This window comes from Leptonychotes weddellii, chromosome 8 (genome assembly GCF_054177405.1).
Source record: "Leptonychotes weddellii isolate Sample4059 chromosome 8, ASM5417740v2, whole genome shotgun sequence".
Classification (NCBI taxonomy): Eukaryota; Metazoa; Chordata; class Mammalia; order Carnivora; family Phocidae; genus Leptonychotes; species Leptonychotes weddellii.
This window is the reverse complement of record NC_138376.1, coordinates 65,172,827-65,199,756: the sequence shown is the minus strand read 5'-3', so window position 1 is coordinate 65,199,756 and position 26,930 is coordinate 65,172,827. Positions and strand designations below refer to the sequence as shown.

At 35.8% G+C, this 26,930-nt stretch overlaps 1 protein-coding gene across 1 annotated transcript; it reads right to left on the bottom strand.

Moving 5' to 3' along the window:
• Positions 1–4,379: 4,379 nt before the first annotated feature.
• Positions 4,380–23,713, bottom strand: SPACA1 (sperm acrosome associated 1). Its single transcript, XM_006748011.2, has 7 exons — positions 23,500–23,713; positions 18,185–18,241; positions 11,542–11,643; positions 10,727–10,833; positions 9,939–10,074; positions 5,282–5,402; positions 4,380–4,536 (listed from the first exon to the last, which is right to left on the bottom strand). Exons 1-7 carry the CDS (start codon positions 23,711–23,713, stop codon positions 4,380–4,382), a joined length of 894 nt encoding a protein of 297 aa, XP_006748074.1.
• Positions 23,714–26,930: the final 3,217 nt, after the last annotated feature.

Here is a 26,930-nt window from a genome sequence, read left to right as displayed (position 1 = left end):
AATTTAATTGTTGCTTAACCCTAAAATTCTCTTCAAGAAAAAAGACTTGAATACCTATCATTAATTTAAATGCACTTGATATTTTCGCGAAATGTAGAAACTGAATATCAAAGAAAGATGTGTCCCTTTTTTGCATGTTATTTACTTTAAATGGTGAAAAAACTCCTGATATTCAACATCCAAGTTTTATTTTCAACAAGAATCAGAAAACTGTCAAAGACAAACTGTTTTCCATCATACAAATGACTTGATCACAGATAATAAAATTGTGGTAACCTCAAAGCCTAAATAACCATGTAAATGGGTTCTCTGTTCTTTGAGACAGATGGTGGATCACAACAGAGATGGGTTATGAATTCCAAAAAGATTGTCCTCCAGGATATAACAAAAAATAACTGGAGAAGTAGATTTAAAATATAGTTAAAGTGGAACCAAAATAGAAAAATCACATCAATTTTTAAGAGATCAAGAAGACAGAAACAGAGAACATACAGCTTGCATTACAACTACTCTGGGAAGAAAATCATTTTGAATTGAAGTATTATGCATATGTTAACAGAAGGAAGTTGGAATGTATTTCAACAAGATGAATAACATTATCTGCTTCATTATGTGTCATGTCCAAAATTGTGGGAAACTGTAGCCTACAATGTCTATCAACCACCTTATCACTTGCTGCTGGCCCAGAGGTATGCCCACCAACCGTAATCATTGTTGGGAGCTCTTAATCTCCTGTTTCTAGATCTTAGCTGAATAATATGAGAGTGAATTAGGAACTATTATGGAAGATAATTAGGTCTAATTAAGGAGATCTTGCATGTCGGTAGGACTCAAATGAACCCAGATTAAAATATAGACCACCTTATCTAGGTAAGGATCAACAGTCATGATCTATCAAAAAGCCAATTAATAAGGGAGGCTCAGTCTGTTGGGCGACTGCCTTCAGCTCGGGTCATGATCTCAGGGTCCTGGGATGGAGCCCCACATCAGGCTCCCTGTTCGGCAGGAGGCCTGCTTCTCCCTCTCCCACTCCCCCTGTTTATGTTTCCTCTCTTGCTGTCTCTCTCTGTCAAATAAATAAATAAATCTTTTTAAATAATAAATAAATGTTCAGAAAGGCATGGGCATATATGGCTTAGCAAAAAAATCAGGAGTACGAATTTCAACACTGAATCCTTTGATATATATTCTCAGGCCATTTGGCTATATTATTTTATATGTATATGTACACACACACACACACACACGCACACACATCACTTGCTCCTTCATACATTCCCAGCCTCATCCCCCACCACTTTTTTCCCCCTTTCTCTGCATTTCAGCTCAACTAGCCTTCTCTCAGAATGTGTCATGCTCTTTCCTCAGAGCTTTCACACCTGCTCCTCCCTCTACCTCGGCGCTTCTCCCTGTTAACGAGAGTAATGCCTTTTCAGGTTTCAAGTCTCCTTAAAATGTTATTTCCCCTAATACAGCTTCACAGAAGCTTGCAGCTTAACTTCAATATGTTAATCCCAGTTGTGATTAATTGTAATGTCTGTCTTGGGTAAATGACAAACTCCAAAAGAAGAGGGAACCTATCTTTTTATCATCAACTGTATTCCTAATGCCTAGTACAGTACCTGGCTCATAGGAATGGCTCAATGAAGGTTAGTTGAATGAAAGACAAATGGAAGATTCTTTTGGTGAGTAGGGTGTTATCTGGCCACTTCAAAAATCCTGCTGCTCCATATGCAGAGATGCCTTGGGGTACAAAAGGAAGGCTTCTTTTGGATACATTATTGCTTTGCTTCATTTACCTCCTGTATCCAAATGCAAACCTCAAGGCTTCCCCTGTGGATACTTTGATGACCAAGGAAAGTAAGAAATGCCTAGAATTTGGGAGTGGATAAGAACTAGAAGATGTCTCTTCTAGTCTGCCTGGAGTGGGCAAGTGACTGACTCCATAAATCTTTAGTGATGTGCAATGGAGACCTCAGGCACCATGGCAGAAATAGATCACCCCCAACACACAGACTATCACCAAGCAGCAGATGACAGAAGGTCTTCATGAGACCTGGAGTGATTTCATGGAGACCTCAAGCATATTTTAATCTACATCAATATAAAATTTGTTGATTATTATAACTAGTGCAGTGTGGTCATAGTACTTAAGAGAGGAGCCCCTGCTCTTAGGAATAGGACAATTTCAAGAAAGGCCATCAAAGTAAGCCTTGACCAGTGGAAGGTCTGAGTAACATCTAGATTGATCTAAGAGAGAAAGTGCTACTATGGTCAAGATGTATTGCTGATATGCAGTGTGTTACACATTATAAAAGACTAGCAGACCTATCAGACAGTTCTGCTCAAAACTGCATTTCTGAGTTGGTATAGTATTAACATTCATGCATGCTTTCACTTTTGTTACATAGACCACCAATAAATTTGAAAAATATTACACCTTCATCCCCTTCTTGGAGAGTCACAATGTGCATAGCATATTGACGGGAAGTTCCTCGCTAAAGAAGTCTTCAACTCATATGACCATGAAAACTTGTTTTTCAGAAGACATTTATGTGTCAATAAGGATAGTCTTAGTAAAGCTAAACAATCTCTAAGTGGCTTAAAATAACAAGGTTTACTTCTAGCTCATGCTACATATCTATCTTGGTTGACTGGAGATCCTGTGCCATGTGAGCCTCACTCTAGGATCCAAGGTGTTTGGAAAAACAAGGTGCATTCTTCCTGGTACAGACTCTCCTTTCCAGTGTCACCAGCAGTCACCACCTAAGCATTTCTGGTCAGTCTAGCAGAGAGGAGATAAGCTCTGGATGTTTTCACAGGGAAATGTTCTAGTCTGAAAGTGACATTTGGAATTTTGTCTCACAACTTATTGGTCAGAACTAGTTACATGGCTCCCACCCGACCATATGCCTGGAGAGTAGACAGAAATATTCAGTGAACAGCACTGACAACTAAACCTGTTAACCTGACTGAACATTATTGGTCGTTGAAATATAGTTAGAAACCACTGCTCTTCATAGTTCTAAAAATAAGGATAATAATAACCATTCAAGAATGTTCAGCACCTATGCCATATTTAATCAGGAATAATAAATAAGGAAGGCTGACTTTTTTTTTTCACACTTATCTAGGAAGAAGAGGGGTGTCACCAAAAAAACCACAATTATTTTGGAAGATTTTATTAAAACGATTTCTTTTTACTTTGAAGTGTCTAGTGGAATTCCCACAACAGATAACAGTAATTTTCCAGCCAATTCTCCATTGCTTCTCTCAAATACAAATAGAAAATAGAAAGCATGGATAATTCCACAACACAGCCTATTTCTAGGCTACTAGAGGGACATATACAATAATGCCCATTTACAATGTCTTCTTCACAGATGGGCAGAGTTAATGCTGTCATCAGGTAAATCTTGTAATAAGAGCAACAAAGTTGGCATAGAATTCATCTATAAAAAAATTAAGTGTATTTTGTGCTACTATCATAACCTCTGGAAATTAATTTCTGATAAGTCCACCAAATCAAACTGTCTAGTGCTTTGGTATCTTGCATGATATTGGCCACAACTGTATCACATAATGACACAGCACGAAATGACAGTGATGACAATCAGAAATAAATAATGGCTTTGAGATGTTATTACCTGTATACCAAGCACAATGAAGGTTATCAGTGGACATTCAAAAGTCCTTAATTTACTTTTTTTCTGTGAGAAATACAGGGCATGTTAAATTTATATCATTTACTCAGACATCTCCAAGTTCCACCCCAGTTCCTCCTTACAGATTTCTTATATACAATCTTAGTTACATTACCTAAAATAATGTAAAATGCTTTGAGGGATGCTTGGCACATAGTAGTTACCAAGTGTTGGTGGTTGTTGTTGCTGTTATTATTATTATTTCCTGTCTTACAAACGATTCTTTGTATGTCACATGCCCTGCAGAAATTCTCAAGTATGATTTGCTTTAGTTGTTCAACTCAGTGCTCCCAGAAGGGAGGAAGTCTAATATGCAAGGCATCTTCTATATTACATTTTTCTTATTTGGGACAAAACAGACACATCACCTTAGAAGTGATTGAACTGATCAGAAATGTGTTTAGAATATTGTGTGTGTGTGTGTACCTCTAGGTAAATGTTACCAAGTAATTATCTGACATGGCAAATGTTGAGAACAAATTAAAATAATTTTTGATAACTCCATCACAAAGATACACTAACTAAAACAGCCCCTTCTCATATTATATTACCTTCAGACTGTGGGAAATCATTTACAATATTATTAAAGTATTTCACCATATATTTTATTTTATTTTATAATAATGAATCTGATATGCTCTACTCTCCTTTGGTTTCTTATATATCATCCATATATCATTCATTCCATTCACTTAAAGCATCATCTTCATTTCCAGGTATTTCTGTTGGTGATTGGTCAAGAGAAGTTGAATCTTTGTATCTCGTTGAACTCAGCTCAGACTGTATCTCAGTTGTTGAGGCTTTTTCTCCCCAGAAAGACTTGACTGCCCCCCTGGATAAAAAGCAAAAACAAAACAAAAATCCATTAAGAACTGAAAACCAAAACTAAGTAGATGTATATAATTTTCTATAATTAGAAGTGCCTCCTTAGTCACAATTTGTTTTTAGTTTGTGGTGCATCCACTGCATTTATGATAGTAGATGAGTCCTCAGACTGTACCAGGGGTGTAAATTCATGTATTAGAAATATTCTTTAAAAAAATGATTAGAGGGGCGCCTGGGTGGCTCAGTTGTTAAGCGTCTGCTTTCGGCTCAGGTCATGATCCCAGGGTCCTGGGATCGAGCCCCGCATCGGGCTCCCTGCTCAGCGGGAAGCCTGCTTCTCCCTCTCCCACTCCCCCTGCTTGTGTTCCCTCTCTCGCTGTGACTCTCTCTGTCAAATAAATAAATAAAATCTTAAAAAAAAATGAATTAGAGTAGGTTACACTAACCAAGTTTTAGAGTTGTGAGAACTACAACTGAACAAAACACATATTCATTCAAAACACTCTTTTTTTTTTTAGCAATTACTATGTAAAATTATAAAAATTGTACTTAAATCTCTCTTGTGGTGAGAAGCAAGTCATGAGCTCAGGTAGCCTGAAGTAGAATAGTTGCAGGAGGTATATAGGGTTTTGGATTGTTACAAGACACATGTGGGAATGTCATGGGCAGGGCTTTGGGTTCATCAAACAAGGCGGGGGACAACAAGGAGGACATCAAGCAAGGGTGATGACTCAGTTCAGCCCTTCACCTACCAGTTTATAATTATGAAGATCAGTATAAAGATCACGAATATACAGATAATAACTCCTATGGTCAGCACAAAAACTAGGACTGCATCAGTGTCTGGTCGGTTTGATCTTTTCATTTGCAGTTCTAGAGAAAAAACACACACCTGATGATTATTGCTACTGGAAAAAAAAAGAGAGAGATATATCTAAATGGAAATTTTATATCTAAAAAACAACTCTAAAAGAAAAAACACAGAAAGAACTAGTGGAAAGAAAGTTATTAGTAAACTTGCTCATCACCTTTGAAATGTCCTTTTCAAACATGCAGAAAAGTTGAAAGAATTTAACAATGAACATCCTGTACTCCCACCACCCAGATACTACCATCAACATTTTATTATCTATTTATCCATCCTTCTACAAATTCATTGATTCATCTTATTTTCTCAATGCATCTCAACATAATTTGCTAATGTCTGCATACTTCCCATAAAAATCTTCAACAGGCATATCAAACAAGTTCAATACTTGTTTATATTTTTTCTTTTGAGGTAAAATTTACGATGAATTGCACAAAGATTTTAAATGTACATTTATTTAGTTTTGGCAAATGCAAACACACATACATAATTCAAACCCTATGAAGACACAGAATATTGCTATACCTCATCAACTCCCTTGAGCCCTTCCCAGTTAATTCCTGACCCATCCTCCAGAGGCAACTACTCTACTGATTTTCTTTTCCAGCACAGATTAGTTTTGCCTATTTTAGAACTTTATAGGAATGGAAACATACACTATGTATTCCTTCATGTAAGCCTTTTTTACTCAGCCTGTTTTAAAGATTGACCCATACTGTTGCATTTATCAATAGTTTTTCTTTTTTGTTGATGATTAGTATTCCAATTTGTTTATTCGTTCTTCTACTGATGGACATCTAGGCTGTTGCAGCTTTAAGCTATTATAAATAAACTGCTATGAATATTTTTATGCAAGTCGTCTGCAAACATACATTTTCACTTCTCTTGGATAAATACCTAAGAATGGAACTGCTGGATCATAGGGTAGAGGTATACTTTAGTTTTCCAAGAAACTGGAAGATCTTTGCCCAAACTGATTGTAGTGGTTATACTGTATGTTTTGTGAATTTTTTCTCTCTGGTTTTGGCTTGCCTACTCATTTTTCTAATGATTTATTTTAATGAGCTAAAGTTTTTAATTTTGATGAAGCCTTATTTATCAATGTTCCCTTTTATGGTGATTGTTTTCTGAGTCATAACTAAGAAACCCTGCCTATTCCAGTATCATGCAGATTTTCTCCTATTTTAAAGCTTTATGGTTTTAATTTTTATATTTAGGACTATGACATATCTCTAATTTCTGTATATGTTGTAAGATAGGGTTTGAAGTTTATTTTTTATACAAATATCCACACAACACTTTTAAATCAGACATTCTCTCTCATATCTTTCTGCTCGTCCTGCAAATAAGGCTATTAAAGAGACAAAGCCAGTCTACCATATGTATTATAACACTGCTACATTGTAAATTGGTGAAAAGCCAATTTACATAAAATATTATTACTTACTTTACCAACTATATAGCTTTCTTGTGGTTCTTCCCAGTCCCCCAAATCATAGGATCATAAAGAATTTGTGTGGAGAAGGACCAGAGAGATCACTGGATGCAACTACTGAATTACACAGATAAGTAAACCAATGTTCATTAAACGGTTCAAACCATTTAATGATGTGTGCAAGCTGTTTTATATATTGTAGTATTTTAATTTTGGTAAGTACCACTCTATCAGAAGTAGTTTCCTGTATGGGCAATCTCAACTGCTTATTTGTCTGGATTTTTGTCCTAATCTTTAAACACCATGGGGTACAAGTTTTCATTTTCCTTAGTAATTCCAGTTCTATAAATTCAATTAGTGATCTCACTAAATAGGTTCCAAGTATGAGAGAGAAATCACATCATATTTATATTCCAACATTGTTGGATTTTTAAAATCTTTTTGGTTTTGATAATTTTAGATTTACAGAAGCAGTGAGATTTTTTAAAGCTCAAATGAAAGACACCTTTTAAGATTAAAACCTGAGAAGAAGAAATGCAAAATTCCTTTCCATTTATTCACTACCCTGCAATACTAGCCAAGAGAGGATGAAGAGTGAGAGGTAGAAAGATTTTACTTTATTTCAAGGGTAGTCTTCTTGCAAGGATCACTGTTATATCTAGATTACTTTTATATCTAAAAAAAAATAGGCTGCATTTCCTATTGGAATTTCTTAATGAAAAATAGGCTGAATTTCGATGTTCTCACTTAAAAAAACTAAGCTTATGTTTGCATTCGTTTTCTAGGGCCATCATAACAGTACCACAAACTGGGTGAGTTAAAAACAACAGAAATTTATTGTCTCATAGTTCTAGAGGCTAAAAGTCTGAATGTAAGGTATTGATAAGGCCATGCTCACTCCAAAGGCTCTGGGGGCGGTCCTTCCTTTCTTCTTCCTACTTCTGGTGGCCCCAGATGTTCCCTGGCTTATGGCAATATAACTCTAATCTCTGCCTCTGTTTTCACATGTCTGTCTTCCCCTTGTGTGTCTCTGTGTCTTCACATGACATTCTCTTTTCTCTCATTCTGTATTTGTGTCCAAATTTCCCTCTTCTTATAAGGACACCAGTCACAGTGACTTAAAGGCCCACTCTATTCTAGTATGTATGACCTTATCTTAGCTGAACAAATTACATCTGCAATGATCCTGTTTCCAAGCACAATCACATTCTGAGGTTCTGGGAGTTAAGACTTGAGAAGGGAGATACAATTCAATCCATAATAAGGCCTAACTATAAAGACAACTATTGTGGAAGTGAAAAATCTGATGTATAGGGGATGGATGGGAACTTTTCATTAACTAAACCATATTTACCCTAAAGATATTTCAGTTGTGTACTTGTTTCAAGCCAGTACCATATTGTGTTGACATTTATAGACAAAATATTTGTTTGATGTCCAAACAGCCAAAAGGGTCTGTCATAGTGGTATTCCCAATTGTCATTTTTAAAAGAAACTAATTGATACCAAAGTGTTCTAAAAATATTTTGTCATTTAACCAGACCATGTACTGAGATGGCAGAGCTAACCCACCAGCCTTAGACTGCTACAAGAAAGAAGTCAACTTTGTCTCATTTAAGTGTCATTAATGTCTAGCTTAGCTTTCACACTATCAAATGCATACTGATTTCTATGAAACAAACTGAGGATTGCTGGAGTGGAGGGGGGTGGTGGGAATGGGGTAACTGGGTGATGGGCATTAAGGAGGGCTTGTGATGTGATGAGCACTGGGTGTTATATACAACTGATGCATCACTGAACACTATCTCTGAGACTAATAATACATTATATGTTAATTAACTGAATTTAAATAAAATAAAATAAAATATTTAAAAAAGACTTCTAATCACAGGAAGAGCTATGGTCCTAACAAAGACTAGGCTGTGGGAACAAAAACTGAGAATGGCCCCCAAAAACCTTTAATACCCTGAACTAGTACTCACTGAGATATTTTTTAGTTTGATGAGGTTTGGTCCTTTCTTGCCTTTTTTAGCACTTTATTGAAATTATCCTTTTAATAACACTTGATATCTCAACATAAGAGTAAGATTATTAGCTTTCACCATAAATGTTTTTTTAAAGACAGTAAAGACATTAAAGAAACTTAGAGTGTATTTTGAAAAGTCTTCCCTGAAACACTTTAGCTTATTTCCATTTTAATAGACAGTGTTATGCTGTATGGTATCTCTAAACTATAGCATAAATTCTTTACTTGGGATTGAGAAAAAGCTTCAAGAAATCCATGAATTCTCTTAAAATAGCAGGAAGCTTTTGGCCTGTTTATTTATGTGGGTATTTTTCTGGGAAAAGCCTCCTGAGTCTTGATTGGATTCTCAAAAGAACTTGTGACCAAACCCCCTCATACCCTCAACAACAATGACAACCATAATAAAATGATTAAGAGCAAAATGAACAAAAAGAAATGATTGGATATATTAGACATCATAGTCTAAACTGAAAGGACATGAAGATGGATCCATTTTGCAAGGGAAGCACAGTTTCTAACATGTAATATTATATTCAGGACAAGATTTGTCTTTTGTGACATATATTGAGGACTGAATTATTATTTCATCAAAAAATATTGTTTTCAAATGAATAATTTTTAAAGAGTGATGTTTTGATATAATGTTTCTTAATTTTATTATTTTATTGTATCAAAAATTTTGTAAGTATCCATGAGGACTCCATGTATCCATTTTCACTTTTGTGATAGAAGTAAGAGAATTTAATTTAGGTTAGAGGACTGTTCTTTGGAGATGCTGCAGGAATGCACCAAGTTTCCCAAAGTGAAACACATCTGACTCTACTTTGTGAAAAAGAAATTAAGCACCACCTTGTAGAAAGTCTAAATGATATAAACCAGTGGTTTTCCAAAGGTTGTCTCTGAACCATCAACACCTGGGAACTTGTTAGAAATGCAAACTATTGTGTCAGCCCACCCTAGATCTACTGAATCAGAAACTCTGGGAGTGGAGCTATCAATCTGTTTCAAGGAGCCCTCCACATGATTCTGATGCTTTTTAAAGTTTGATATAAGCAAACCAAAACATTACTGGGCACTTACCACTTGTTGTATAGACTGTGAATTTAATAGATGCTATTATTTCATTATTATCCAAGGTGATACACTCAAAAACCAAGGGATGAACTTCCCTGTGTACTTCCAGGATTGCTGAATCATTTGCAAGGATAATGGGTTGCTATTTAAAAAGGAAAAAAAAGTGCCAACATTCTTTATGTAAACTTAAGATCAGGAAACAATTTATTTCCCATAACAAAACAGTCATTGTCTCTCAGTCTAGGACACTAATTAATTATGCACATGGATTTTAGAGTCAGACAATCCAGACATCAAGTACTAACCCTACCACTTCTGCCTGTGTGACCCAGGACAAGGTACTCTCTGCTTCTCAGTTGCTTATCTGTAAAATGGGTATAATGATAAGGATTACCTCATAGATTGTTATGTGGGTTAAAAGAAACTGGCACTTGATGTATGTCTGATATTTAATAAGCCCTCCATTAATGTTAGCTACTATTATCATCATACAATTCCTATACATACAAATGAAAACTTTGCTTCCAAAATAGAATACTTTATATAAAAGGGATGTTTTTAAGTTCTGATAATAGCTGACCCCAAGACATATGTAAAGTTTTAGCCCCACTTAATAATGCAATTATTATTGCATTAAAATTCAATTAAGCTAAAATCTCAATAACAAATAAGATTTTTAACTTCATTTTTGCAAACTGCTTCTAAAGAGAGGGTTTTCTGATAGCCATCAAGCCCTGGGAAACATATTTTATCACTCACTAGAAAGTACCACATTACATACATTTATTACTTACTTGGTCTGGCCTTAGAAGTTTCCACATATATTTGAAACGATTTACAGGAGATGTATGAATACATGCCAGTCTAACACTTTCAAGACTTTCTGAAACTGGTCTACCCCCTAAAAAAAAGAAAAATTAAATACATATATACCATTAGGCATGATAAATTGCTTTATAAAAAAGCTACTTTTAAAAGCCACTTTTGGTTTTAAAATCAATTATATGCTGGAAGTTCTCAAAATTATTATTGAGGTTTTGAGTGTAGAAGAGCAGAAAGGAGTGATGGATGCAAAGTAAAGTCACCAAAAGAAGCAGGTGGGACATACCATAGCTGTGTGTTCCTTTGGCAGAATAAATAGCAAGGGCAACCAATTTAGTGATCTATTAGATTAAACTTTGAGATCTGCTAGTGGCTTTCAATTTACTGGTTAGAGACCCCCCACCCCAGTAGTGTAATATGATATAGAACAGCTTTCAAAGTTCCCCATTTAAAGTTTGCCAATCTACTGATAAAATGTCATTACCAAAATGTTAAGAGTGTTTCACTATAGGACTGCCTTGACCACAGACCCTGAGCACAATAAGGTTCCAGTGTATTATGGAGAATATATGTTAAATTTTAGACATCACTGAAAAATGTAAAGCAAAGGCAGAAAGGTACTTGGAGCTATAACTGTCTAGAGAAGTGGAATTTTAAGTTTTATTATAATTTCCTTTCAGTATATCAATTGATCAATTCCTTCCACCCATGGCAACCTGAGGTTAAGGCTATTTCCACAGAGTAAACTCTTCCCCTCCATCTCCCTCCAATGCAGAGTCCAACTCACAGCCACAATCTACTGGTCCACGGCATTCTTCCACCCGTACAATACACTTGGATTCACCTCCAGGGCATCCATTTGTTAGTATAACTTCTCTAATACCAACACCTTTGGTAAAAGAAATCAGCAAATGTTAAGAAAAATTCATTCCTTTTTCTTTACTTTTCCATCTAGGTCTTTTTTGAGACTTTTCTCCTAATTTCAGAAGTTAAAGTCCTAAATTCAGAGTGACAATGCTTAGAAGATTTTTATGCTCCTCATTTTGAATTATTTCATAAAACAGCATTTCCCAAAGTGAGTTACATGAAACACTAGTTCCTCTAGTTCTTACCATAAGAAAAAGGATTCCAAAATTATACACATTTGAAAATGATACATTAAATAAAATCAAAGTGTCCTCTTTATTACAGAATTTTGGGGGAACTTTTCTTTAATATGCTAGTAAATTAATGAGTAAGTTTCATAGATCTAAGATGTAAAATTTTTACATTTTAACATCTTTGAAATCAGAAATCAGAATTTATCTTAGAATTGACAGCATGTGACAAATTGGCAGCATTTTTCCTTTTTAAAGGTGCATAAAATATGTTTCTCATAGCTGACAAAAGTCTTAGATTTGACGAAATGTAGTAGGACACAGGGTCTCCCAAATTTGTCTGGACATGGAAGTTTTAGAAGTGGTTTTGGAGTTCTGGAGGACATTCCAAAAATCACATTTTAAAACATAAATGATGCTTTTTAATATTTAGATTAGTAAAGTCTCTCTATTAAATATAAGAGGACAAACTATTAATGACCAAATCTCAATTTCTAACAAGACATTCTCTTGAGAATTACCACACTTTTTTTACAACAAGAAATCAAGTCTTTATTAACAGATCTCAGATCTCCATTAGGTTTGCTTTTCATTACCAGAATTGAGGAACATGATAAAATGTTCTATCATGCAAAACACATCCTATGGTAAGTGACCTGTGATAAGACAGTGTAGCTACAGGCTAAGGAACAGTCCATCTTGATTTCCTTGTCTACCAGATTCCCTCTTTCAGCCCCTAAAGATGTTAATTATAAACCCATTCTCAAGGGCAAGGGAGAGTTGAAGTCTAGAGATGACTTACAACAGTGCTTCTCAAACTTTAGAGTGCATGCAATCACCTGGAAATCTTATTAACAGGCAAATTCTGATTCAGTAGGTCTGGAGTAGGTTCTGAGATTCTGCATTTCTAACAAGCTCCCAGGCGATGCTGATGCAGCTGGTCTGTGGACCAAACTTTGAGTAGCAAGGGAGAGGACTCTACATGAGATAAGGAGATGAAAGGTTGAAAGAGGAAAGATCTCTTTTATTTTTAATTTTTCAATTTTAATTCCAGTATAGTTAACATACAGTGTTATATTAGCTTCAGGTGTACAATATATTGATTCAACAATTCTATACATTACTCAGTGCTCATCATAAGTGTATTCTTTGAGAAAAGATCTTTTGATTAAAAGAGATGCCTAAGAATGCCTACAGTATAGCTCCACTTGAATTTATAAAAGGTACCTCTCCAGATGCACAGCCTTATTCTGAAATGCATAAATATTTTCCAAGCAAGTTTATTTATGAATTTATTTAGTCAAATACAGTTCATTGCGGTGATGTGTGTAGGTGCGAGATTTTCTGTAAGTCCAAGTAACACTAAAAATCTGCCTGGGTATTCCAGAAAAGAAAACTTTTTGACTGCTAAAATATTGTTTTGAGAGTTCAATAGAATTTTCACCAAAATGCTTTTTGTTCTTCTAGTTGTTATAAACTGAAAATATTTTTAAAAATTTTAAAATATTTTAGATGTAAAATGCTGCCTTTTAAGGTATCTTTCTCCCTAGAATTTATCACCATCTGACGTATTACACGTTTTAATAATATTATTATTATTATTTTTTATATTATGTTCAGTTAGCCAATATATACTACATCATTAGTTTTTGAGGTAGTATTCAACAATTCATTAGTTGTGGATAATGCCCACTGCTCATCACAACACTTGCCCTCCTTAATACCCATCACCCAGTTACCCTACCCCTCTACCCCCCCTCCCTTCTGTAACCCTCAGTTTATTTCCCAGAGTCAAGAGTTTCTTATGATTTGTCTCTCTCTCTGATTTTTTCCCAGTCAGTTTTCCCTCCCTTCCCCTGTGGTCCTCCACACTATTCCTTATGTTCCACATATGAGTGAAACCATATGATAATTGTCTTTCTCTGCTTGACTTATTTCACTTAGCATAATACCCTCCAGTTCCCTCCATGTCGATGCAAATAGTAGGTATTCATCCTCTCTGATGGCTGAGTAATATTCCATTGTATATACAAACCACATCTTCTTTATCCATTCATCTATTGAAGGACATCTTGGCTCCTTTCACAGTTTGGCTACTGTGGACATTGCTGCTATGAACATTGGGGTGCACGTGCCCCTTCTTTTCACTAATGTGTATCTTTGGAGTAAATATCCAGTAGTACAATTTCTGGGTCGTAGGATAGCTCTATACTTCTTGAGGACCCACCACACTGTTTTCCAAAATGGCTGTATCAACTTGTATTCCCACCAACAGTGTAAGAGGGTTCCCCTTTCTCCACATCCTCACCATCATTTGTTGTTCCCTGTCTTGTTAATTTTGGCCATTCTAATTGGTATAAGGTGGTATCTCATTGTGGTTTTGATTTGGATTTCCCTGATGGCTAGTGATGATGAACATTTTTTCATGTGTCTGTTAGCCATTTGTATGTCTTCTTTGGAGAAGTGTCTGTTCATGTCTTCTGCCCATTTCTTGACTAGATTATTTGTTTTTTGGGTGTTGAGTTTGAGAAGTTCTTTATAGATCTTGGATACCAGCCCTTTATCTGAAATGTCATTTGCAAATATCTTCTCCCATTCCGTGGGTTGCCTCTTAGTTTTGTTGCCTGTTTCCTTTGCTGTGCAGAAGCTTTTTATCTTTATGAAGTCCCAAAAGTTCATTTTTGTTTTTGTTTCCCTTGCCTTTGGAGACATGTCTTGAAAGAAGTCACTGTGGCCAATGTCAAAGAGGTACTGCCTATGTTCTCCTCTAGGATTTTGATGGATTCCTGTTTCACAGTGAGGTCTTTCACCCATTTAGAGTTTCTCTTTGTCTTTGGTGTAAGAGAATGGTCCAGGTCCAGTTTCATTCTTCTGCATGTAGCTGTCCAGTTTTCCCAGCACCATTTATTGACGAGACTGTCTTTTTTCCATTGGATATTCTTTCCTGCTTTGTCAAAGATCAGTTGACCATAGAGTTGAGGGTCCATTTCTGGGCTCTCTATTCTTTTCCATTGATCTATATGTCTGTGTTTGTGCCAATACCATGCTGTCTTGATGGTTATAGCTTTGTAATATAGCTTGAAGTCAGGCATTGTGATGCCCCCAGTTTTGGTTTTCTTTTTCAACAATCCCCTGGCAATTCAGGGTCTTTTCTGGTTCCACACAAACTTTAGGATTGTTTATCCCAGCTCTGTGAAAAATGTTGGTGGTATTTTGATAGGGATTGCATTGAAAGTGTAGATTGCTCTGGGCAGCATAGACATTTTGACAATGTTTATTCTTCCAATCCATGAGCATGGAATGTTTTTCCAACTCTTTGTGTCTTCCACCATTTCTTTCATAAGTGTTCTGTAGTTTCTAGAGTATAGATTCTTTACCTCTTTGGTTACGTTTATTCCTAGGTATCTTATGGTTTTTGGTGCTATTGTAAATGGACTCAGTTCCTTAATTTCTCTTTCTTCAGTTACATTGTTAGTGTATAGAAATGCAACTGATTTCTGTGTATTGATTTTGTATTCTGCCACATTGCTGAATTGCTGTATGAGTTCTAGTAACTTGGGGTGAAGTCTTTTGGGTTTTCCACATAGATTATTATGTCATCTGTGAAGAGAGAGTTTGACTTCTTCTTTGCCAATTTGAATGCCTTTTATTTCTTTTTGTTGTCTGATTGCTGAGGCTAGGACTTCTAGTACTAAGTTGAACAATAGTGGTGAGAGTAGACATCCCTAACATGTTCCTGACCTTAAGGGAAAAGCTCTGTTTTTCCCCATTGAGAATGATATTCACTGTGAGCTCTTCATAGATGGCTTTTATGATATTGAAGTATGTTCCCTCTATCCCTATCCTTTGAAGAGTTTTAATCAGGAAAGGATGCTGTATTTTGTCAAATGCTTTTTCTGCATCAATTGAGAGGATCATATAGTTCTTGTCTTTTTTATTAATGTGCTCTATCACATTGATTCATTTCCGAATGTTGAACCACCCTTGCATCCCAGGAATAAATCTCACCTGGTCATGGTGAATAATCCTTTTTGGAAGGGACTCAAACACTTGGAAGTTAAAGAGCATCCTGCTAAAGAATGATTGGGTCAACCAGGAAATTAAAAAAGAACTTAAACAATTCATGGAAACTAATGAGAGTGAAAACACACTTGTCCAAAACCTATGGGATACTGTAAAGGCGGTTCCAAGAGGGAAATACATAGCCATCCAAGCATCTCTCAAAAGAGTAGAAAAATCCCAAATGCACAAGCTAAACTTACACCTAAAGGACTGGAGAAAGAACAGCAAGTAAGGCCTAAACCAAGCAGGAGAAGATAAATAATAAAAATTAGAGCAGAAATCAATGAAATATAAACCAGAAAAACAGTAGAACAGATCAATGAAACTAGAAGCTGGTTCTTTGAAAGAATTAATAAGATCGATAAACCTCTGGCCAGACTTATCCAAAAGAAAAGGAAAAGGACCCAAATTAATAAAATCATGAATGAAAGGGGAGAGATCATGACTAACACCAAGGAAATAAAAACAATTATTAGAAATTATTACCAGCAACTATATGCCAACAAATTAAGCAATCTAGAAGAAATGGATGCATTACTGGAAACTTATAAACTACCAAGACTGAAACAGGAAGAAATAGACAATCTGAACAGACCAATAACCAGCAAGGAAATTGAAGTAGTAATCAAAACCCTCCCAAAAAACAAGAGTCTCAGGGCCAGATGGCTTCCCAGGGGAATTCTACCAAACATTTAAAGAAGAAATAATACCTATTCTACTGAAGCTGTTTCAAAAAATAGAAATAGAATACTTCCAAACTTGTTCTATGAGGCCAGCTTTAATATTATTTTTGTCTTTGCCCCTATATACACTCCTTGAAGGCAAGGGGTTTCCTCTGCTTCGTTCTAGCACTTATAACAATGACTGGCACACAGTAGGCAAATTCAAAAAATCATTTGATGAATGAATAAATATGTAATTTCTGAAACACATCTTTAAATAATAGAGTAATACAACAAAAATTACTAGAATTGCCATAAAAATAATTCTCTACCTGTGAAATTTCTCAAGGCAGCAAAAGAAAGATATAAATTACAAATGAAAATTCACAAGTTTATTACATGTATTCCTCTAATTTGTGACTCTGACCCTCTAAGAAGTTAAAGTAAAAAATGGGCTTAAAATTATCTTAAGGGACAGAAAGTAGAATAGTGACTGTCAGGGGCTGGGGAGGAGGGGTGAGCAGAGAGTTAGTGTTTAATGGGTATGGAGGTTTCACTTCAGGATAATGAAAAAGTTCTGGAGATGGATGGTAGTAATGGTCGCACAACAATGTGAACGTGTTTAATGTCACCGAGTTGTACATTTAAAAATGGATAAAATAGTAAATTTTATGTTGTTTATTTTGCCACAATAAAAATGTTAACTCAAATATAAATAATTCAGGTGTAATTTTTTAAAAAAATCATTCTGCTCTACGTCTGCATGGATTTTCTGTCTTCTTACCATTTGGCTTTTGTCTTTCCCTCCCTTTACTATCCTTTTTCCAAGGCAGTTCTATTTAGAATAAACTTAATTTCATTGTGAGTTATCTATTGTCTTCTCAGTATGCTAGTGTATAGTGGTTCTCAAAGTGGTTGTCAAAAGATGGTCTTCTAACCAGCAGCATCAGCTTTATTTGTGAACTTGTTAGAAATACACATTCTTAGGCTCCTCCAAAGACCTAGTGAGTTAGTAACTCTGGGCTAGGTCCAGCAGTCTGTGTTTTAACAAGCCCTGCAGGCACTCAGGGTGAACACTTAAGTTTGAGAAACACTGTACTATTTATAGTATGTGTAGCCTTAATCTCACCCCCATGTAAGAGATTTTATGTCTAATTTCTATTCATGGAATTATAGAAGGAAGTCATAGTTTTGAATATTATCTTCCCCCCCAAAGCTAATACCTCTTTTCTCCAAGACATAACATATGAATTGGAGAAATGTAGAATTTAGACTAGATTATTACAAATAGGCAAATTTCTTGATTTGCCACACAGTGTGTGGGAAGACATCTGTTGAGATACATCAGAAGATCTTTCATCTTCTGAACATCTGTGAGATAAAGTTTTACTTGGTGAAGGCAATTTATGCCAAAAAAATATAGGGAGCTGGCTTAAAATAAGACTTAGAGGTTATGAACTGAAAATATCTTACCTTTTGAGTTTTGTGTGTAAATTATAGTTTGAGAGATAAATGAAAGTACACAAATTACAAATAAAAATTGCCAGTTTTTACCTTCCCTTCCCCCCAAAATACAACATTGTTGATTTGTCTGCTCTATACTACTTACCACATGTAACGGTGCACATCCCAAATTCTACTTCTTTGACTATTGTCGTATTTGAAACTAAACATAAAGTGCAAAGATACATTATTTAATCATATGAAAACTTCATATGAAAACTCTTACTTGAGGATGAGGGATACAAGCACTTATCATATGAGAAGCAGATAGTTTTTAAGTTTTATTAAATCAGAAAAGCAATGTCATTCCTAGTACATCTTCTATTATTGCTTAAATCAAAAGAATCCTAAACCTTTAAAGTAATGAATTAAATTAGGAAATACCTTGCAAAGGTCTATATTTAAACTTTTATATAAACTAAAAATATTTTTTTTTCATCAGCTCAGTACATGGTCAGTTAAAGTTCTATAGGTCAGAAAAATAGAACAAAACAAAAGCCTGCCAATTATGAGGCCCAATTTTTTCTATTCTCTATTTTTCAAAAAAATTTGAGGGCAACATTTCCATCTAAAAATAAGTCTTCATACCAAATGTTCATTAAAATTATGTTGTAGAATTGTTCTATACGTTCTTAGGCTAAGATGATAAATTATTCCTAAGAATTTATTTCAACACTTTATTTAGCAGGATAATTTAGGAATATACATGTATTTGAGTAAATATTATTGATTTTAAATCACATGTTTGTCTGTTTCTAATTGTTCTGAAGTTTGGCATTATTTCCACCAGCTATAGGATATAACCAATTCTTCATAGCAGATTAGGACTAATATCTCAATATAAAAAAATATGACATGAGGTGTTAGAATTATTTTTTTTAAGCGTTGCATACTAAATTAACAATATTACATGGGAAAGTGCAATGGAATTGGAGTCCAAATTGCTGCTTCTACAACTAATCAGCTGATTTGAGCAAATTACATAAACTCTGTTAGGCCTAGTTAGCTCTTCTGCAAAAATTTGGAAAGGAGAACTTATCTTATTTGATTAAGAATTAAATGAAAGTATTGGCAAGAATTAAATGAGAATATATGTGAAAATATTCTGTAACTTACTTAGTTCTATAAACATGCTTAAGAAATCACAACTTCATTCACACTCAGTGCACATCACATTTTTTTCCTATTCCGATTACTGTAAGACAATACCTTCATAAACACTGCTGCTCTATACTTACAAGCACCAAATACAGTTCTCTGAATACATAGTATGCTCTTAATGTATATATGTTAAGTAAATCAATATTAACTTTGTTAAATTATTTGGACTATCATGATCAATTTTGAATTGACGTTTTTGCTTGAAATGCCTGGATACTTTCTGTTGTCACATTATGAGATATAAATTAAAAGCCAAATCTTGAACATAGAAAACACAGGTAGGAGAATGAGTTAACACTTTTAGACTTTTAAATATAACCTCTTTTTAAAAACCATTAAAAAACTATTAGTCAATTAATCAATCAGCCCTACTATTCACTACCTATGCTACTTTGAGAAAGTTACTTAAGTTCTCCTAACTTCAGAAAAAGATTGGATTTAATAAGATGATCTCTAAAGTCCCTTTTGGCTTTGAGTGCCCACTAGGTCATTCAATCGGACTTCCATTTTTGATGGGAATCCTATAATTGTGGGTCAGAGAAATACATGTATCCAGACTTCAGTGTTGTATTTGTCAAAATTTCCTGTTATATACCTGAGTAAAAAGGAAAAATACGGTCTGAATGTCAGTAAACTTTTATGTCTAACTCATTAAACAGTAATATCCACTGATGCTAACTAATTGGTTGGTGTCAATGTGTAAGGAATGATGTGTCACAGGACTCTGTCCTGTTTAATATTTTTATTAATGACCTGGAAAATATTGGTATCATGCTGAGTTCAGAGATTCTGAAAAACTAGGAATGATAGCAAATATGTTTGAAGATAAATCTGGCTCTAAAAATGCCACGATGGAATACTATGCAAGCCCAACAAAATGAAACCTTAGAGAAATAAGCCTTGCATGTAGAGCTGAAAAGTAACTGTCCCCAAAATATGATAGGCTGTCTTAATTTGATAGAACAGGTGAAAATGAGTGGATATTTCAATAGTAAGTTCAATAGGAGTCAAGACTGTGATGAGGCCACCCTAAAAATCTACTTGGTTTTTGACTTTACTGATAAAAGCCTGTCATCCACAATGATGCAGATAATGATCCTACTCTTTTTTGTTCTGGCCAGATCCTGGAATATTCTCTTCAATTCTGGACAGCACACTTTAACTGTTGGTATATACCATCAGAGTCCAATTTTAATTTTTGAATTTCTTTTTTAAGAATTGATATATAAGGTTGATTTTCATAACTTTTATTCTTTCTTAGAGGTGTTCCAAAGAAAAAGAGAAAATACAGTTTTATTTATATAGGATAAAACTTATTTTAAAGAATGAAACTCATTCTATTTTGCAATTATTATGTAGGTCTATAAATGTAAGGTCCCTTTTATAAATGTAAGGATATAGGTATAGGATAACTATAAATCTAAGGGTCTAGGTATAGGTATACCCTTAGATTTATAAAAGGTATAAGTGTATATAAAATGTATAAAAGGTATGGGGGAGTATAAGAGGTATGACTATAAATCTAACATCATATTTTAGTAATTTTTCCTATATTTTTAAACATTTTGTTATTTCATCATCCATAATGATGGATTTTATTATTTCTTATTGATTATTCCCAGCTATGTGTTTTTTAAAAAAAAGATGAATAAATGGAAGAAAGTTTGGAATTCCCTAGAAGGATGATGAAATTGTAAAATAAATCATAGCTATTATATCATCCTTTGTTTTCTTATTTCTTTGCCCCACGTATTGCATCATCTTTCAGGAAGATATAAAAGAACTCTAGAGGCACCTTTTGGGTAGTCTATTTTCAGCTTGCATTGGACACAGTTGAGGTTTTTGAATTTCTCTTTTTTCTTTTTTTGGTCCATTAAAGGTAAAGAGAAGAAAATTGACAAATAAAAAATTTCACAATTGTTGGATGAATCAGAAGATGAACACAGACAGCAGCACCTTAGATGTTGATGATGGTGAAATTGCTTGCATAAGCAAAATGAGAGATGGTGATAACTTAGATGAATATCTTAGATGAATTCTAACTCAAGAATCAATTAATATTACATTTCTAAGGATGAAAAGGATATACGGTATTCTCATCCAGTTAGTCTTTCAATAGGAAGGACTTGATCCTGAAATGTTTTTTTGAAAAGAAGCTGGACCATACTGCTTTGCTAAAAGGATATGGACAACATTCTTTCCTTTTTAAAGCTGTTTATCCACCAAAATTTACTTGATAACAGATTTGTAAATGGACAGATCATAATGGCAGGTATGTATACAAAAGTGACTAAAAAGAAAATAGATGATGTAGAAATGAATAAAATTCATTGGACCAATCATTCTAATTGGTGTTTATAAACCTAAAATGAAAACATTTCACAATTATGGAGCAAATAACATTGCAGTGTTCACATCAACAAAATATGTAGCTTCACAGTTTTCAAAAGTATTGTTTTGACAATGCACAGAGTAATAAACTAGAATCTATTAGAGATGTACTTGAAATCTGGAATCAGTATTTATAAGACGGATACACTCCAGACTCATGCATAACAGTTAGTGAGCATTTGGTTACATTCAAAGTATCTTTCCCATTTGGGATATATACATCTTCAAAACCAGGAAATATGGAATAAAAGTTTGGAGTTTTCCATATATACATTCTTTTAAAATTTCAAATTAGTTGTTTTCATTAACCCTTTATTCTTACTTTTGTAAATTACTTGTAAAATGCCTTAAAAGAAAAAAAATGTCCACTGGATAGCAATTAGTGATGAATGTTTTTACTGGCCATTGAGGGTTAAAGGGGGCTTTGCCAAATTTTAATAACTCTGGAAATTTTCCAATCTTAGACAACCTCCAATTGTTTACAGTTCTGAATTCTCACTCTCCCCAGTAAAAAGCAACTATGCATGAAATCAGAGATTTAAAATTCAAAAAGGTACACATACGCCCTAAAGTTCACAGATGAGGAAACAGACAGTGAGAGAATAAGTAACTTGCCTACATTTTAATTTGTATCTAAAGCATTATAACTTCATTGCCTGGGTTTAGCTTAAACTCTAGCATTTTACAGGTAGAACTATCCCTTGAACAGTTTAATACTAAAATTAATTAAATTACTTTTAAAACTAGAGTGAAGCAACAGCTATTAAATTTTAGAACATGTTTTCTTGTCTAGTCTCTTTCACATTTCCAAAGTCAAGGACCTCTCCAAGCTCCCTATAATGTAATGTTATGAAGGCAATGCAAACCTCCATCCCACCATTAACCTCAGATAGTTAATTTCTTTCCATTGCTGAAGGTCACTATCTGTCATCAGGAAATTAAAGAAAGGCAGATAAATATAGCACCTATTCTGTATGTATAGGAGACAGGAGATTGCCAAGGATATTAAAAGAATCTTGGCCGGGTCATTTATAGGGAAAGGGAATCATTTCTCCTTTAAATGGCTGCAAACCAGCAACTGGCCTTCTACCTCCCAGCACGTGAGTTACTAAGTATAATAGCTTGTCAAGTTTTATTGCTTCATGAGCCAGCAGAATAAGGCAAATTTATGGACCAAGCACAGGCTCATTCTCCCTTGGTTAACAGGTATCCAACAAAACCACTAGTTGGATCCCTTGATAGGTGTTTTCTACTACCACCATTCCTCTGTGGATGGAAGTTGAGTGTACAAATATTACCACCACGCTACAGAGGTGCTCAAGGGCAGGGCTGCATGAAGCTGACATGGGGCTTCTGGGCAGTTTTGTCAGCATTTTGGTTTAAGATGTGTCAGTGAGGGGAATTCTTAATTCTTTTGAGTTCCAACCTAAAGAGCAAATGTGGAAAGGAGTAAGACCTCAAGCAATTTGGAACTTCAAAAACAAAACAAAACAAACAAAACAAAACTACAATGGGAAAGAAAACATGTAACTGCAAGGAGTCAAAATAATTCCCACTGGTGAGAGGTTACTCCCCGACTCCTACCCCTTAAAAAAAAGTGGGGGGAGCTCATCTTTTTCCTTGTCCAGAGCAATATTTAACAGTAAATCTGTAACAACTTCTATGTACGTGCTTGTTTTTCTTGCTGTGGCCTTGGAGAATTAGCACATTCTCTTCAAGGCCATTAGGCAAATGAAAAAAGTATAAATTCGAGGCTGTTTGCAAAAGAGCTCTACAGATGTTAACAGGGATAGTAATTCTCATTGTCTTCGCACGGAGGGCAGGGCTTTGCCCTCAACTGGCGCCCGTCAAGGGGCCTCCCGCCCTCACCATCCTCCTCAGGCACAGGCTGGGCTTCGTTCTCAGCCTCGCTCTCGGTCTCGGTCTCCTCCTCGCCCTCATTCTCGCCCTCGCCCTCGCGGGCCAAGCCGGGATCCTGGGCGGCGGTGACGTTCATCCCACATGCGGACTGGAGACCCGCCAGGAGCAGCCAGCCGACCGTCAGCAGCAGCCCGTTGGTGCAGCCCGCGCCCCCGCGGCTCATGGTTCTCGGCCCCGACGGCCGACCAAGGTGCAGTCGCAGCCGCCCGCTCCTGACAAGAGGTGCGTCGAAGAGAGGAGCCGCCGGACTCCGAACCCCCGAGCCGCGCCCGGGCAACCATTGAGGCGTCACGGCTCGTCACAGGCGAGCACAAGGCCACCCGGCCTCCCCGTGCCATTGGAACGCGCGAGGGCCGCCTGTCGCACCTCGTTCGGCATTTCCGACGGCCCTTGAGCCGCGCGGCTCGCTTTCCGGCGTTGCAGGTGCGCAGGCGGCGGCTCAGGCCGCGCGCATTTCCTCCGTTACTAAGCAACCAGCTAGCCTTAGCCTCTGGCCTTTCTCTCTCACTCTTCTCTCTTCTGAGAGACCTTCGTCCTTCCTACGTTTACTCCTCTCCAAACCATTTCCCTAGACCCTGAAGCACTCTTCATGTGACTTGGTTCCAAATTCCTCGCACAGATTATCCAACTCGGCATGTATGCAGAAAGATTTGTCATAGCCTTAATAAATATGGTGCCCCAAACTAGATCCATATCTGCAGGTGAGGCTTGATTTGCAGAGGATGTAGGAACGCGCTTTCTTTCTTGGATCTGAATCTTTTGTTAATAAAACACCTGAGTGTGTATTTCTGTTTTAAGATTTTGTGCTGTGCCATCAATTCCGTTTGGGGTTTCCTTATGCTAGATTGGGGGATGGGGAGAGAGAGGAAGAGGGGAGGGAGCAACTATTGTCAAGCTTTTTCTACTCCATTCCATATTTGGACAGCTGATGTTTTTGGAACCAAACCTAGAACGTAACCTTTCCTGTTAATTTCTGTCTTCTTGCTTTGTGCCTATTTTTTAAGCCTCATTGAGATTTTTTTGAACTCTAATTCTGTTGTCTTATCGTAATAGATATTTCACCCAAGTCTGATTTGAAAAATATGTCTCTTTCAGGTCACTAACACAAATGTTAAAAAGGGTAACAGGCCAAGAATAAAGTGCTAAGAGGTGCTCTCTGACAATAATCTATTAATCCACACATTGATTTAACCCAAGAATCAATTCTTTTACCAAAAAGAAATCTGTCTTTTACTAAGGTTGAATCAGACTAGAAGCAAGACTACTTTGGCATTGCTACTTGAATCAGAAAATCTTAGAGGTAAGTGTAATTTCCCTCTACTCTCTTAATGGTATTCAGTATCAATATGCCCAATTATATCATAGGAAGAAATGAAATCCCATTAAGTTCTTCCATTGGTAGTGTTAATTTCAACAAGTCTGCTTTAATTAATTCAGGCTTCTTTAGGAATAGAAACATAGACTTTTTGAGTCAGAAGTTTAGAAATCATGTAATACTCCAATCCCCTCATTTTTAAGTGAGGAGATTAAGAACTGGCTCTCCAGTAAATAGCTCAGGTAAAATCATCCAGCAAATTATTTGTAAAGCAGGCTCTCACAACCACATCTCCTGAATGCTCATTCAGTGCTTAGTGATTCATATAATTTAAAGTTAACAATGAAGAAGCCTTCAGTGGGGTAATTGAGAGTCAAGAGTTCAAGCGCTAAAAACAAATAAGGGTTGAAATTTTTATCTTGTTATTCCAAGTTTGATTAGATCTAATAGCTACAATGTGGTAGTAAGAGAATATTGATGAATAGATGGTTCAATAGATTTATATGTGAAATTTGAAACAACTCATTTGGCTATGTTTCTGCATGATATTATCCCATACTTTGAGGTTTAATGTCAATTCCTGTGGGACATGGACTGAAGCATAACCTACTGCAAAGTGAACTTAAGGCATAAACTCTGGCTTTTGGAACATATGTATGTCCAGCCAAGGCAGACTAACAGATAAGCAAGTAACTGATAACAGTGTTAGGGTGTCTTATAAATAACTTCTGTTTTTTATTTATTTATTTTTAAAGATTTTATTTATTTGACGAGAGAGACACAGCAAGAGAGGGAACACAAGCAGGGGGAGTGGGAGAGGGAGAAGCAGGCTCTCTGCTGAGCAGAGAGTCCGATGCGGGGCTCGATCTCAGGACCCTGAGATCATGACCTGAGCTGAAGGCAGACGCTTTAACGACTGAGCCACCCGGGCACCCCAGCTTCTGTTATTTATAACAAAAGTAGATTACTTGAAACAAAAGCAAGAATTTTTATTTGAATTTTTCTCACAAAGTCTTCTGGTTGAAATAAGTAAAAGACAAGAACTGCTAAAAATGATCAGTATTCAAGTTTGAATTGGTATTGGGAGGAAGTCTCTGATAATATTTTATATTAACTAAAAATACCCTAAAATACTCTAGTGCCTGACAAGATGAGGAGGGAAATTAAAATGGGAAATTTAGGAATGATCTTGAGAGACAAAGACCTTTGTGTCATGGTCAAATTAATAAGTCAAAATTTTTCCTTTTTAAATGCTGAGAAAAATAATGTTTTCAAATACAAACTTTAAAAAGAAGATCTATGGTGGGGTGCCTGGGTGGTTCAGTTGGTTAAGTATCTGACTCATGATTTTGGCTCAGGTCATGATCTCAAGGTCCTATGATTGAGCCCCATGTCCGGCTCCAAGCTGGGCGTGGAGTCTGCTTAAGATTCTCTCTCTCTTCTTTTCCCTCTGCCCCTTCCCTCTGTGCACTCTCGCTCTTAAAAAATAGAAGAAGAAGAAGACCTATAGTATTTCACAGGCAACATTGTTGAGTGCTTCAAAAGTCAATTTAGGACACATTTTTCTGAAAATATTTTTTTTGGGTAAAGGAAGTCCCATAAACTCTAAGGTATGTAATTTAACTCAAGGAAAAATTAATGACCAAATAAACAGCTTCAAACACAATCTAAATAGAAATTAAAGGTCTCAAAGAGGAGCTGAAAGGCTTGACTCTGAAATAAAGAATGTTAAAATATTATCTGTAATAGCAGCAATACAAATCACTTATAAAATATTGTGAATATTGTGTTATTCATCTAGGTTATAAGAAAAAGTATATCTGTCCTCAACAAACTTACAGTATCTCCAGTTGAAGCCACAAATAAGTGAAAGGTAAATATTGATGATACACTACTGAGAGGGGTTGACCTTATTCTAACTTTTGAATACCAAGGACCAGGAATTACATCCTCAATCTTCTGACCCGCCTCACTTTAGTTCACTCAGCTCCTCTTACCCTGCCTGGCTTTAAACATCTTTACCCCTAGCTCCAGGTTCCAAGGAGCAGAGGTTGCGCCAGTCTTT

Coding starts and splice junctions, on each gene's coding strand:
- SPACA1 (XM_006748011.2), bottom strand. CDS start 23,713: ATGAGCCGCGGGGGCGCGGGCTGCACCAACGGGCTGCTGCTGACGGTC. Junction 10,834..11,541: donor TGGACCAGTAGATTGTGGCT/GTGAGTTGGACT, acceptor TCTTTTTTTTAG/GGGGTAGACCAGTTTCAGAA. Junction 10,075..10,726: donor AACTTCTAAGGCCAGACCAA/GTAAGTAATAAA, acceptor CTTTTTAAATAG/CAACCCATTATCCTTGCAAA.